Below are 16,254 nucleotides of genomic sequence, written 5' to 3' on the forward strand. Positions count from 1 at the left end.
CTATTTCCAACTCTAGAGCTTGTTTGGCATCCTCCTCCTCTCCTTCTTTGGAGCCCGAGGCATTTGCCACTAGGAAGCGCCCTAGGTTGGCGGATGATGTAGCTCATCCTTCTTGTCCGTTAAAGAGGTCTGACTTGGGGACAAAGCGATTTTGACAAGGCCTTGGAATGATGCACCGCTGTTCGGATACCTGCCGAGAGTAGAGTCCTCTCCACGATTCCGATAGTGAGTTTACTGAAATCACACCAGTGAGGTAAGTTTTTCTTCATTACCTTTTTTGTTCAGAAGATTTTTCTTTGCTTATGACTAACTCTGAAGTTGTTGTAGGAGTCTCACTTTGGTAACTTCCACAACCAAGTGGAAGCAGCCTCTAGACTCAGTAAGACGAGTGATGAAGTTTCCAGGCTTCGGGAAGACTCCAAAGCCAAAGACGCTGAGATTGCTCGTCTTGGAAGCTGAGCTTGGGAGATTGCACGAGAGAAGAATTCCGAGATCGAACGTCTTCGTTCGAATTTGGATGATGCCAGGGAGAAGATCTGTCTTCTGGAACAGGAAGCAGGGACGTCAGGGGTGAAAGGGTCTGAAGCGTTACCCCAAAGGCAAGCTGTTATCCCTTTGCCCGAGTCCCTCCCAATTGATGTTCGCAGAGCTTGCATCTTCAAGTATTTGCACAGTAAGCCTTTTGTTGATATGCCGAACGCTTATAACTTGCAAGCATACCGGGATGGCGAAAACGAAGTATGGGAATCGATATTAAAGGAGAAATCCTTATTTCAACACGACTCCCCACCGCACCAATTGTCATTCTAAAGTGTTTGCAAAGCTTGGACTTCCTCTTCCTGCCTGGACCAAGGATGATACAGACCTTCCATCCCCAGATCCGGATATCATGGATTATCTTGACGATTGTCCACCATATTCTCCTCTCAAAGGATTCAGTTATGAAGACCTAGCCTTGAATGCAGGTTTGATCAAAGATCAGACTTCTTTCGGTCAAGCTGGATAAAGAGTATGGAATTGCAGAGGATTTTGATAACATAAGTTTTCCCGACTCTGTTCTTCTTCTTCTTCTTGAATCCGTGTTGCTTCTTGACTCTGTGTTTCTTCTGACAAAGCTCCTTCGATCTTGTTTAACTTCTTAATGATCACCGAAGATGACTTTTTTTTTTTTTGACCGAACTAAGATTGTACCCCAACACTTGTTGTCTCCTATGTATGCTTGATGTAAAGGTTGGCCTCTTTTGGTCGTTTAAATAAATAAAGAATTAACTTCATCTTTGAACTTTTTCAGCCACTTGAGTTATTGTTGCAGTAGGTCTTAGTTGTTTAAAACAATGCCTTTACTTAGAGATTTCCGTAGAAATTCAATAAGTCTGAGAAGGAACTCACTCGGGTTTTAAACCAATGCCTTTACTTAAGAATTTCCTGAGCGATAAGTCTGAGAAGGAACTCACTCGGGTTTTAAACCGATGCCTTTACTTAAGGATTTCCGGAGAAATTCAATAAGTCTGAGAAGGAACTCACTCGGGTTTTAAACCAATGCCTTTTGATTTTGTCTGCTGGATCTGTTCTTGAGTGTTGTATGATGCCCCCCAATCAAAAGACAGTATGTTGAAAACTGATAATTGTATTGATTGCGTTGAAATTTGTTACATCATGAACGAAAATGATAATCTTCAAGGATAATATTTCTTCAGATGCCTGGCATTCCACGAACGATCCAACTCTTTCTGGGTTGCCATGTTCTTCAGCTTGTAAGCCCCCGAACTGACTGGTTTAATAACCATATATGGTCCCTCCCATGAAGGGTCCAATTTCCTTTGATGGCGTGGATCTGAAGCTAAGGTATTTCTCAATACCATTTCTCTTGCCGCAGTACCGACGATTCTTTACTCGGGAATTATAATTTGACGCTATCCTCCGTTGATAATGTTGAGTTCGTGCTATTGCTTTTGCACGAACCTCATCCAATAAATCAAGGCTATCAAGCAGCCCTTGTTCATTCGCTTTTTCTTCGAATTCTCTGTCCCGAAGTGTTCCAGCCATTACTTTTATAGGTGCCAATGCTTCAGATCCGTATGCCAGTTTAAAAGGAGATTCTCTTATAGGTGTCCGAACCGTAGTTCGGTAGGCCAATAGTACATTCTGCAATTCTTCGACCCACAAGGCGTTATCAGCTTCGAGTCTTCTCTTTATTCCCTCAAGTAGTGTTCGGTTTGTGACCACTACTTGACCATTGCTTTTGGGGGTATGCCACTGATGACATACAATGCTCAATCAAATAAGTTCCACAAAATTGCTCAAATTGTGGACAGTCAAATTGGGTGCCATGATCGGTAACGATTATTTTTGGCATTTCGAACCGATATATAATTGACTCGAGCACGACTTTCTCCACCTTTCTTTCACTGATGGTTGCCAGGGTGCTAGCCTCGACTCATTTGGTGAAGTAGTCGATTGCTACTATAAGATACTCTCTTCCGCCCGACGCCTTGGTGAATTTGCCCATGATATCGATTCCCCACATCGCAAAAGGGATGGGATCTAGAATCGAAGTCATGGTTTCAGCTGGGCGTTTAGATACCGTAGCATGGATTTGACAGTTGCTACATCGGCGAACATATTCCATAGCAGCTTGTTGGAGCTTAGGCCAATATAACCCAAGCCTCAGAGTTTTGTGTGCCAGGGCCCGACCGCCCATGTGAGCACCACAAATTCCTTCATGCACCTCAGCTAGGGCTGATTCCGATCCCTCGAGACCCAAACATCTCAGGAGGGGTCCAAAATAAGAACTTCTGTATAGCCTTCCATTCTGCATAATGAATCGCGTTGATCGTACTTTGATTAATCTCGCCTCTTTCGGATCCTCTGGTAGTTTATCATCTCTCAGATATTCAACTATTGGATTCATCCAGCAATGCTCCGCTTCAATATAGGAAATTTCCTTCTCATGATAATTTGGAAATGTTATCTCTTCTAAGTAAACCGAAGGGTCTAAATTCTTTTCTTTAGCATTCGCTAATCGGGATTGCTCATCTGCCATTGTATTTTATTTTATTGGAATCTGACATACTTTCAGATTCCTGAACTCTTTCTGCAATACTTGCACAATCTCTTGATATTTCTGTAACCGGGGTTCCTTAACACCATATTCCCCTCGTACTTGGTTGACAATAAGCTGAGAGTCACTATAAATAGTTACGTCTGCTATTGCTAATGCTTTTGACAATCTAAGTCCAGCTATTAGGGCTTCGTACTCTTCTTCGTTGTTACTTGCTTCAAATGCAAATCTCAATGAATACCGAATAATAAATCTTGCCGGACTCTTCAAGAGAATTCTAGCCCCTGCTCCATCCTTATTACTTGAACCATCCACATATACCTCCCCAATGGTTGGGATAGTGGGTTCGACAATGTCTTCCATTGGTGCAGTAGTCTCTACTACAAAGTCGGCTAGTGATTGAGCTTTGATTGCCGTTCGAGGCTTAAAGCTTACTTGGAACTCATTGAGTTCAACCAACCATGCCACCATTCTTCTAGACAAATCAGGTTTATGAAGAACTTTACTAAGGGGAAAAGTAGTAAATACCTCGATGGAATGAGCATGAAAATATGGCCGTAGTTTCCTAGCTGCTATCATAAGAGCTAGAGCCTGCTTCTCGATCTGAGAATACCGTGTTTCCGCATCCAGTAGTACGTGGCTGACATAATAAATTGGCCATTGCTTCTTGTCCTTTTCCTGAACGAGTACTGTGCTGACTGCCGAAGGGGATGCTGCTAAATATAGCTGCAAGATTTCCCCCTTCTCCGGTCGGGACAATAGCGGTGGTCTTCCCAACATCTCCTTCAGTTCTTCGAAAGCTTTTTGACACTCCTCGGTCCATTTTGCCTCCTTACTGCCCCTTAAATCTTTGAGTTCCTTGAAAAAAGGTAAACACTTTTCTCCTGACTGTGAGATGAAATGGTTTAAAGCGGCTACTCTTCCCGTTAAGCATTGCACATCCCAAACAGTTTTGGGGGCTTCCATATCAATTAAAGCCTATATTTTGGCAGGATTAGCCTCAATACCTCTTTGTGATACCATGAAGCCCAAGAATTTGCCTGAAGAAACTCCAAAGGCACATTTCTCCGGATTCAGCTTCATTTGGTATTTTCGCAGTACTGAAAATACCTCCGTTAAATATTCAATATGTTTTGCCTTTGCAATGCTCTTTACTAGCATATCGTCAACATAAGCTTCGACATTTTTCCCGATCAAGTCCTTGAAAATTTTGTTGACGGCCCTCTGATAAGTAGCTCCTGCATTCTTCAGGCCGAATGGCATGACTTTATAATAAAAACTTTCACGATCAGTCATGAAAGCCGTAAACTTTTTGTCCTCCTTGTTCATGAGGATCTGATTATACCCTGAGTAGGCATCCATAAAACTCAAGGTTTCATATCCTGCAATTGCATCTATCAACAGATCAATTCTAGGCGACGGGTAACAATCTTTAGGCAAGCCTTGTTAAGGTTTGTGTAATCTGTACACATCCTCCCCTTCCCGTTTGCCTTTTTGACCATCACCACGTTGGCCAACCAGATTGGGCATTCAATTGGTTCGATGAAACCAGAACTCTTCAGTTTTTCAACTTCGCCCCGAACGGCTTCATATTTTTCCATGGAGAAATTTCTCTTTTTCTGGATAACTGGTTTCACCTTTGGATCTATCCAAAGTTTGTGCTCTGCAACATGCCGATCAATTCCTGGCATGTCTTCTGCAGACCACGCGAACACGTCACTATTCTGTTGAAGAAAAGACTTCAACTCCCCTTTGAATTCTTCCAGCTGCTCAGACCCGATATAAGTAACTCTTTTTTCATCATCGGGATACAACTGGACTTACTCCAGCTTTTCTACTGGCTCGGGCCTTTGCATTTCTGCTTCATCCCGATCATCTCGTACTTCAATTGGTAACGCCGTTACCTTTCTCTGGCCTTCCTTGTCTTTTAGATATGCAACATAACATTGCCGAGAAATTTTTTGGTCAGATGAAACTTGACCGACTCCCATATTAGTTGGGAATTTTATTTTGAGGTGCTTCATTGAAACGATAGCACCTAATTTCGACAAAGATGGTCTCCCAAGGATTACATTGTAAGCAGAGAGATCCCAAACCACCAAGAAATTTACCCGAACGGTGGCTTCTTTGGGGAAGCTTCCAATTGACAGATCCAACTGGACCGATTCTTCCGCTATTGCAGATGATCCTTCAAAGCCATATAGATGCGTAGATGATGGCTCCATCAAGTCTTCATCCACCTTAAGTTTCTGATAGGCTGCATAAGATAATAAGTCGGCAGCAGACCCGGTGTCAACTAACACCCTGTGTACTTCTCGGCGTGCAATCTCTACCTGGATGACTATGGCGTCATCATGAGGTAAACAAATGCCTCTTTCATCTTCTTCGCCAAAGGTGATCGAACCCTCACCATTTGGCCTTTTATGCTTTTGCGTCTCTCCGGTCCCAACAAATTTGGATTTTGCTTTCAGCTTCCGGAGTGATTCAGGCTCGGGACCTCCAAAGATTGTAAGGATCGATGACCGAGTAGCATCAATCACCTCCTTACCCTTCTTAGATTTAGGAGCCTCCTTCGGTTGATCTGGGCTAACCGAACGGTCCCTTTTTACTGCTGCATCGCGTGGTTCCTCTCGCCTTCTACTGACGAAATTGGACAAATGTCCCTGGGATATCAATCTTTTGATATCCGCCTTTAAATGTCTACAATCATTGGTATAATGACCGTAATCCTTGTGGAAACGGCAATACCTTTCTCGATCCTGTTCCCCAGGTTTAGTAGGAAGCTTCGAAGGCCACTTCAAGATATTCCGTTTTTTGATCATGTTTAAAATATTAGCCCGAGGAATATTTAATGGAGTATACTCACTTTTGTCGAGAGATCTCTGCCGCCATGCCTGATGAGGCTTTCCAACTCGACCTCGAATATTCTGCCTCGGCTTCTATTTGTTTTCAGGAGCCTTCTGCTCTTTTGTGGAGGCTTTATTATCCCCTTGGCGGGCGTCTAAGATTTTCATGACTTCTGCCTGCTTTTGGCATCTCTATACCAATTCAGCATAAGTTGTAGGCATGTCTTGAAGTAATAACTCCAACAGTCTTCGATTAGTGAGGCCAGTGAACAAAGCAGTTTTAGCTACTTGCTCATCTAGGTTTTCTATCTCCATTGTAACCCTGTTGAATCTTTTTAGGTATTCCCGAATCGATTCACTCTTCCCTTGTCTAATAGTAAACAAGGTTTCCTCGGTCTTTTTAATCTGGATTCCACTCTGAAATCGCCCTATGAATTTGCGTGCCAACTCGTTGAAATTCACGATCCTTCCTGAGGGGAGGTTTGAGAACCATTTCTGTGCCACTCTAGTTAAAGATGAACCAAAGACCCTGCAAAGAATTTCATCTGAATTAGCTACAACTGCCATAGTCTCCTGATAATAACTGATGTGGGCCGTGGGATCTCCGGAGCCATTGAATGTGGAAAAAGTTGGCAAACGGAAATTATGAGGAAAATGATATCCATCAATAGGCTCGGCAAATGGAGTTTTTCGAATAACCGAATATACATCATCAGTTATCCTTCCTCTCGCCAATTGCCCGAGCTTTTGTTTGATATTAACCAATTCTTGACCAATATGTGCTGACCGATCTTCAACAACACAATCATGGCCCCGAACACCAAGATCATTATCACGAACAACACAATCATTATCACGAACAACACGATCATCATCTCGAACAACACGATCATCATCTCGAACAACACGATCATCATCCCGAACAACGCGTCTAACAGTTGGTGAGTGAGTTCTCACTCCGGTAACCAACCTTGTATTCGAATCAGTAGTACTCCCTTGCGGTCCGTCGAACCGATCGTTACGCCTAGGGAGATTTTCAGTTCTCCTAGGTACTCGGTCGCCTTCCCGGAAGTTTTGACCAACGTTTTGTTCATCAATTAGTCTCCGATCCCGCTGCGATGCGCGCCTTCCTGCATCACGACGATCGGGCTCTTGTGGTACCACCACTTGTCTGGTCAGTACACAGAGTGCCTGACTTACCTACAGCATCTGGAGTTTCAGTTGATCCAGTTGATGCTGGAGTGAATCTGGAGGATTATTACCTCCTTGACCACCATCTACCTCGAGCGGTCGACTTCCCTGAGGAATATCCGGATTGTTTACTCCAGGAATTGGGACGCCAGCATCTTGCTGTGCAGCAATTGCTACTGCTGCCGCTGATCTAGTCACCATAGCTTTCTAAAACAATTCCCACAGACGGTGCCAAATGATGCGTCCAAAATCTGCTCAGCCCTTAGATCTCCTAAGAATGACCTGCAAAACAAAGCATCAGATGTGGCCCGACCGCTGGGGTCGGAGTCCACCTCTGAAGGCTAAGTCAGTTGATGAACTTAATCACAACGGGCTCTGCTAGAGCAAAGAGCTAAGGAATGAATAACAAGAATACGATTCAGATAGTAAGCATTTGAGTGTTTTCGTCCGTCCCTACCTTGTGGGTAGGTTGATGTCTTATATAGAGTATACCTTCGAATCTTCTTCGTTGGATGTATTTGAGCCTTCTTCGGATAGTCGTTGGATCTCAACAGATAGATCCGTTGAGTGATAGACTTCTACTAGTTTGGACTAGTAGATGACTCCTAGGATAACCCGACTGTTATCTGATGGTTATCCATATGATAGCGATGACTGATAGCCGCCAAATTCTGCTAGCCGTCATTAGGTTGATTAACCTACTCCGAAAGTATCGGATTAGGGCGTGCTTGTGGCTGATTTAGTTTTCTTCCTCAGTAAGCTACCTCATGGATCCGGCTCGCTTGGAAGCGAGTCGATTCCCTTCGTCCCGACCAGAGTCAAGGGTCGAACCAAGAATGAACCAAGTTCGATCATATTTTCTCCGTATCACCAAGTGAACAGTGTTGGGGCTGAATTGAGATGTTTTTTTTATCCGAAACCTATCTTCCGAGGCTCGGATCACTCCAAAATTTGTAGGGAATGTTAGGAATAGTAAATGAAGACTATCTAGCAAAGATTTAACATCAATCAATGGTCTAATTAAGAATCTCCAATTTGAAACCCTAGCTTCTATATGATAAACATCATGTTCTTTAATGAAATCAATTGCAAATGCAAGGAACATTGGGGAATCAACTAAGGGAATGATAATTAGAATTATATACTAATAATAAATTAGACTTAGCATACTATAGAAATCAGTTTAGGAGATGAAATCATGTTGCTATGAAGAGAATCATGTGTAGAATAGCATGTGTAGAATGAGAGAGATTTATACAAATGCAAGGAGAGAACACAAGAAGGGGTGGCTCACAATCCGAAACAATACTTACTGGCACTCCGTGTAGATGCACCACATTGTCCACATAAAGCCTAGCTAGCTTATCCAAGGTATGAGTGATCTTCATAGGGATGAAATGGGCTGATTTGGTCAACGTATCAACGATTACCCATACAGTATCATTGCCTTTATTTGTCCGGGGCAAGCTAGTCACGAAGTCCATAGAAATGTCTTCCCACTTCCAAGTAGGAATAGGAAGGGGCTGAAGTAATCCAGATGGAGGTTGACAAATGGCTTTCACACGCTGACAAGTTGTGAAACCCAACCCTAACCTTGACCCAGAAACCCTGTTGTTTGTAGGTCCGACAACCCGAAGTAAGGCAAGAAGTCAGCTTTGGGCCATTTCAGTAGAAGACTTGGTGGCTGGATTGAAATCCATGAGTGTTGATGTCAGTGTTCCATTTATGGAAACTGCATCCTGTTGAAGATCGGATTAGTTGATGGACTTAGAGTGCTCCCTGTATTGATTCTAAGGCATTTCTACCTACTAGGTAAGTCACTTTAGGTGTGTGCAAAACCCCGTTATGTTTGGACTTGATTTGAACCTTTAAATCCACTGTTTGAACTTGCTGTCTTGATTGGTCGACTGGACCAGTCGACCAATCAATTGACCAATTGGTTCTATTTTTGCTAATTAGGTCGTGGCTACTCTATTTAAGTCTAAATCTCAGGATTACTCTGCCTCATCTGCCTCTTAAGCCTCTGGAACGAGTTAGAACTTCATTCTAATAAATTTCCTTGCATCCTTGGTTGATATCTCGCAAGAACTCAAGTAATTTCCTTCCTCCTGCAACAAAGGTATGTCTACGCTCTCTTTTCTTTTACATCTCTGAATTTCTTTTCTTTAATCTTGTTCTTGTTCGAGATCAGGAAGGAGATGCTGCATTCTTGCAACCATCTATTCCATGATCTCATTCTATTCTTTCAGATCTATGATCATCGTCATGATCTTAACCCTAGCCGATGATTTTCTTGAAACCCTAACCCTTGTATGATCTTTCTGGAAACCTTTGGTAACCTCCCATGCGAGTTAAACCTCATGGGAAATATTTATGTTAATCTAAAATTGATCATTGAATGATTTTCTTGTTGTTTTTGACCAAACAAATTATTCCCTTTCATCCTTGTGATCACAACCTTTTCATGAGAGCCATAAAGGTTGAAACCCTAGTTTCTTGGGTCAAATCAAGAACCCATATTTTGACCATGACTTGATGATTTTATCTTCCCATATGATTCTAATACATTCTAGGAAGTTCCCCTTCGAATTTCGGATCAATCCGACTTCAAATGAAGAAGTTATGACCAATCTAAATTCTGCAATTCCGTCTTGACTCGATTGGTCGACTGGGTTAGTAGACCAAGGCACTCGACCAATGAAGGCAGTAGCTTCAATTTTCACTCAGTTTGATTCGTTTGCTCTCTAATCTTTTAGGCATCTTTCCTAATGTTGTATCTATGCTTGTTAGGGGTTTATTTGCCAAGTTTGGTGTCTCTCTCTTTGATCTTTGGATTATCTTTGGCGATAATCAAGGTAAGGACAGTTATTCCTTAATTACATAGATTGCATACTCTCAAGTTTCTACCATATGAAACTATGAGTTTGTTTACTGTTGTTGTACTTTATACTTCTGATGTACTATTGTAACTACAGTAGCACTTCATTTATGTTTTCTTTTTATTATTTAAGCTTATATGAATTGCTTATTACTATATTGTTTAACGATTAGCTTATGCTTTTACATTCTCTTTTATATGATGAATTGTTGGTTGTGTATGACATAACTGATCTGAGAATGTGTTTGACTAGGTATGGTTTGGGATTGAGAGGTGTCCTTTTGACACTTCTGTCCTTGGACATTATCGGAAATAGTATGGGATGTTTCCGGGGTGCCCATTGACGCTTTCCCGAATCATTGGTTGTCATACCTAGGACTGTCTACTAGTGTTTGGCTAGGATGTCCCCGTTATATCAGACCCAAATCGGAAGGGTATTGAGACCGAACGACCCATGGTAGCAGTGTGATTCATGAGCGCTCAAGACCGGTAACCAACCCGTGAGAGGACGGGAATCATATTGTGGGGGCCATTTATTGGAGGGTTGCATATGGCTAGACTTGGGCTCATGGGCGCTTAAGACCGGTAACCAACCAGTGAGAGGACATGAGAGCTTCCTGTTTACCATATGTGGATAACCTAGGGTTGATGAGTCCATAGTCCGGGACTATTAGGACTCTAGTGGAAAGGATATCGGAAAGGATCGCCCGGGGCGAAGAATGGAGGTATTTGGACCTGAGTTGATGTAACTGAGTAGATGACTTGCATTGGGCTAGGCTTTACCCTAACATGCGCCAGTACTTAGACCAAATGGTGATGTGAGAGAGAGGTAACTTAACCCCCAGCCATGGATTGTCCCGAGGGATGCCGGACCCACTACCAACAGGAGCCGTACGCGTGACCTACCCAAAGAAGTATGGTGTTATGACTTAAAGCATGTCTGCCAATAGTGACCAACATACATAGAGTTTAGATGCATACATACTTTATCTGTTTCATATTGCATTGCATCTTGTTATGTTCTGCCACATGTTATTTATGTTGTTATGGATTAACTACCTTACTGAGTTTCTTCGAAACTCATTCCTTTTTGTACAATCTCTTGTTAGACTATTCTACAGGTATTGACTACTATGAAGAACAGTACAATGAAGCGCAAGCTGATGAAGCGTACTACACGCAAGGTGTTGGCGACAATTAAGATTACTCTGATGATCCCTCAGGCGATCACATTTCGTACTACGATTAGAGGCAACGTGGAATTGGAACATCTCTGTTGGATTGATGAAGTCCACTATTTTGAAGATGTCATCTATAGGATAGAAGACTCTTAAGTTTAGTTTATCTTTCTTATTTCCTTTGATTTAGTTGTAATTCCTTTTAGACTTACATACTACGTTCCGCTGTATTTGGGGAGGGAGTTTCCGCCTCTCTCTACTTCTTTTGATATCTTCGGATATCTGGTATCATTTTTCGCACTCTGATTATATTGTTTATTTATTTCTTGTGTTGAATCTTTGTTTATAATATTTAAACCTTGATTATTTCTTGTTTATGATTATGTTATTGTATATCTGGGAGGATGATTTCCTCGATACTTGATCTTCGGGGCTGTGGATCACACTCCCAAGTCTGCCAGTTAGGGTACCGGCTGGGGGGATGTGACACAAGTCTCACACTTGGCCACAAAATCTTCCACATCGACCTTCAAACCAATCCACCAAAAATGTCCCCTTAAATCCTTGTACATCTTGGTACTTCCAGGGTGTACTGTGAAAATAGACTGGTGTGCTTCCTTCACTATTTCCTTCTTAATTTTTCAACAGCCGGCACACAAATTCTACCTCTAAACAATAAAGCACCATCCATAGACATACCAAAATCAGGGTCCAACTTAGGATTCGAAGAAATCTTCTCAATCTTCTCCTTCAATTCCTGATCAGAACTTTGCAGAGCAATAATTCTGTCTCTAAGGGTGGATCTTGTTGACATGGCAGAAAGAACAAAATCTAATCCTTCAGGAACAATTTCCAAACAAATTTCTGAAATCCAATACAACAAAGGTTGACTCAAAGAATTCAAGTACAACACTTTCTTCTGACTTTTCTTGCTAAGAGCATCAGCAACCACATTCGCCTTACCAGGGTGATACTGGATGTCACAGTCATAATCAGAGACCAATTCTAACCATCTTCTTTTTCTCATATTCAACTCCTTTTGCGTAAAGAAGTATTTCATACTTTTGTAATCTGTGAAAATAGCAATTTTCTCACCATACAGGTAATGTCTCCAAATTTTCAAAGCAAAGACAACAGCGGCAAGTTCTAAATCATTAGTGGGGTAGTTCTGCTCATAATATTTCAATTGCCGAGAAGCATAGGCCACCACCTTACCATGTTGCATAAGAATGCAACCCAAAACAATCTTTGAAGCATCAGTGTGGACTGTCAAACCACCAGAATTATCAGGAATAGTCAAAATCGGGGCACTTGTCAATCTAACTTTCAACTCTTTGAAATTCTTCTCACACACTTCGGTCCACACAAACTTCTATTTTTTTCTAGTTAGCTTAGTCATAGGGGTAGCCAACCTAGAAAAATTCTCAATAAATCTTCTGTAGTATCCCGCCAATCCTAGAAAACTTCTTATTTCTGTCACAGTCTTCGGTCTTTCCCAATCGACAACTACTTGTACCTTCTCAGGATCAACACGAATACCTTCGGCTGAAACCACATGGCTTAGAAATAGTACCCTTGAGAGCCAAAAATCACACTTGCTAAACTTAGCATAAAGCTTCTTTTCTCCCAACCTTTGCAACCTGAAATTAGATGTCTCACATGCTCTTCTTCACTCTTCGAGTAGATCAAGATGTCATCAATGAAGACTATCACGAACTTGTCAAGCACATCATGAAATACTCGGTTCATGAGATCCATGAACACAGTAGGAGCATTAGTTAAACCAAAAGGCATAACTCTAAACTCAAAATGACCATATCTTGTTCTAAAAGCTGTCTTGAAAATATCACTTGACTTCACTTTCAACTGATGATATCTAGACCTTAAATCAATCTTTGAGAACATGGCTGCACCTTTCAACTAATCGAAGAGATCATCAATCCTGGGCAGCAGATATCTATTCTTGATGGTCAACTTGTTCAACTCCCGTAATCAATGCATAGACGCATGCTACCGTCCTTCTTCTTCACACACAAAACCAGAGCTCCCCAAGGTGATACACTTGGCTGTATAAAACCTCTAACTAAGAGCTCATTCAGCTGTGTTTGCAGTTCTTCCAATTCGGTAGGTGCCATTCTATACGGATCTTTAGATACTGGAGCAGCTCTTGGAACCAAATCAATAGAAAACTCAACATCTCTATCAGGGGGTAGTCCTGACAGATCATCCGGGAAAACATCCGCAAAGTCAGTAACACCTTTGACTTCTTCAAGATTTTTCTCTTCCTTGGCCTTGCTTCTAGGTGAAGTACTTTCCACTAATGCACAGACTTGCATCAATGCAATCAAAGTCTTCTTACTAATTCTTCCCTTCTCACCTTGAAATTCAAAAACTGAATTCCCACACATCTGAAACTAAGTTCTCTTCGACGAACACAAAATTACAACATTGTGGGATGTCAACCAATCGATTCCCAAAATCACATCAAAGTCCTTCATGTCAAAAAGTACTAAATTCACCTTCAGATTCTTTTCACAGATCAAAACAACACAATCTTCTAACACTTTATCTAGTTTCACAACAAATCCAACAGGAGTATTTATCATCAAACAACTAGATGGGTTCTTGGGTGTTAGGTTAGTCTTCTTTACAAATGCAGATGAAATGAATGAATGAGATGCACCCGTATCAAATAGAACAAATGCAAGTATAGAAGCAACTAACAATGTACCTGTTACCACATCATGGTTCACCTCTTGTTCAGTACCAGACATACTAAACACCCTACCAGAAGGAGGGGCAGGAGCTCTTCACTACAGGGGCAAACGGCTGAACCAGCTTCTTAGGGCAATGCGAGCAAAGTGTCCATCTGCTTACAAGTGAAAGCAAGAAAGGTCTCTTGGTTCAACTAGAGCAGCTACTACCAGAGGCTTCTGAACCACGGGTCTAGGATTCACAATCCCAGGCCAAGAAGATTGGACATTCATTCCAGGTCTAACTCCACCAAACTAACTATGCTAACCCGCATGAGCAAAACCAGAACTTTGACCTACACTCCTTGGCTGAAAGGTAGGAGTGGGATATGGTGCAGGTCTGACAATTCATCACTCAGTACAGTCAACAAAACCAGGATTTCTTGGTTGCCAAGGCCTTTGAACACAGGCACTATCTTTCTCTATTTCTTCAGCTTCTTCGAGTTTTGAACAACCTGAGCATAGCTCTTAAGAGGGAGAACAGTGAAATATGCTTTGATCACAGGTCGCAGACCTTTAAAGAACTTCTTTGCCTTAGCATTATCGGGCTTGATGGAATCAAGGGCAAAGAAAAAGAGTTCTTCAAACTTTTGCTGATAGTCCAGCATAGACATAGCACCCTACACAAGAGCCATGAACTCGGCTTCCTTGGCATCATTTACCGCTTCGGGGAAATAGTTCTTACAAAAAGCTTCCTTGAAAAATTCCCAAGAGACAACACCTGTATGCAGATCCTCAAGAATAGGCCGAGTGGAAATCCACCATGCATCAGCTTTGTGCTGAAGCTTTTGCTCGGCAAACAGAACTTTCTGGGCATCAGAACACTGCAAATTTTGGAAGGCCTTCTCTAATTCCCGTAGCCATTTATTCAAAAATAGAGCATCCTTCGTGACACCAGAGAAAGAAGGCACTTGCAGCTTTAAGAAATTCTCCATTAGTCGAGTATGGGGAGTTCCAGCAAACCTATCTGCATTTGGGACCGCAGCATTAGGGTTGCCATTCGGGTTGCCATTCACACCAGTGCGAGTCTCATTGTGAAGGGTTATGAAACCCGTCATCATCTGGTTGAATTGGTTAGCCTGCTAGTGCATCATATTACTCATGACGCTGGCAATGTCTCGGAAACTTCCAATGTTCGGGGCATTGGAAATGTCATTAGTGGTATGACTATTCTCTTGAGTCTACTGATTAGAACCACCAGCCGGTACTTCTTCATTTCCAGTGCTTCCGGAACCAACAAAGTGATTCCTCAAGACAACCATTCTACAAAACCGAAAGATAACAACACCGAAAATCGAAGATTCGTCAACAACCACTTGAGCATATGAGTAGAATGCTTAAATCATGCTTAGAATCATCACTATAGTAAACAATCAATCATACATTGGCCAAAATCCAAAATTCCAACCAAAAACCAGCATTAAGCCTTCAACCCTCAGCTGGTCGACTGGTCAGTTGACCAAGTTGTTGCTGCACACGAAAATTGGGTTTTATACTTCATTTCAAACTTCAAACTCATTTCTAACTCATTTCCTTTGAGAGACGGCTCTGGAGAACAATATTGCAAGGGTTTTCAAATTTATTCCAAGTTGTTTAGGGCTTCAACAACAACAACACAACATACATTGATCATCAACACAAGGTAAACACTATTCATCTTCTTCTCAAGTTGTGTTCTTCACTTAGATTTCTTGAAAAACCATGTTATACTTGTTGTTCTAGGTTAGAAACATGTTTATGCATGCTTAGCAACATATTCCCATAGTTTTCTTGCAAAAGCAAACCTTAAACATCAAGTACAAACACAAACAAGCTTTTGCTATTGCTAACGCAACCGAAAATCCCCGATTTAGTAAAAATTTGATTACTCTCAAACCGCTAGGAATTTTAACACCAAATCAGTTGCTACATGCTAGAAATGATATGCTAGATGTACTCATGCAATTTGTTTCAATCAATTTCAACGTTTCCAAAAATCCAATTTTTTACCTAAATGCCAAAAATCCCTTTTTTGTAGTTGCTGAATTTTTTACTTTAGACCGAGATTTCGATGAATTTTCTTCAAATAAACTTCATTAGCATGCTATTCCAAGTATTCTGCACATGCTAGTATGTTCAAATTGAAATTCCATCAAAATCAAAAATTTCCAAAAAATTACAAAAAGGCCCTTATTGCTGAATTTTTTGGTAATTACTCTAATATTCGACTTATTTCATCTTCTCTACAGATATAGACACTATGCCACCTAGGGGACCACAGATTGGTTCCAGGGGAGGCAGAGGCAAAGTAACGCTACAGCCACGGGCTGAGGTTATCGATAGGCACCGCTTTGTTACACCACAGGCA

General features: G+C 41.6%; 1 protein-coding gene across 1 annotated transcript; it reads right to left on the reverse strand.

Annotated features, from left to right (window-relative positions):
- Window positions 1-14,329: 14,329 nt before the first annotated feature.
- On the reverse strand, window positions 14,330-14,965 carry LOC149005097 (uncharacterized). The gene is made up of 2 exons (XM_089135793.1): window positions 14,570-14,965; window positions 14,330-14,500 (listed from the first exon to the last, which is right to left on the reverse strand). Exons 1-2 carry the CDS (start codon window positions 14,963-14,965, stop codon window positions 14,330-14,332), a joined length of 567 nt encoding a protein of 188 aa, XP_088991919.1.
- Window positions 14,966-16,254: the final 1,289 nt, after the last annotated feature.

The sequence above is a fragment of the Hakea prostrata genome, chromosome 9, assembly GCF_041222555.1.
Source record: "Hakea prostrata isolate BN-2017 chromosome 9, UWA_Hpros_2, whole genome shotgun sequence".
Classification (NCBI taxonomy): domain Eukaryota; kingdom Viridiplantae; phylum Streptophyta; class Magnoliopsida; order Proteales; family Proteaceae; genus Hakea; species Hakea prostrata.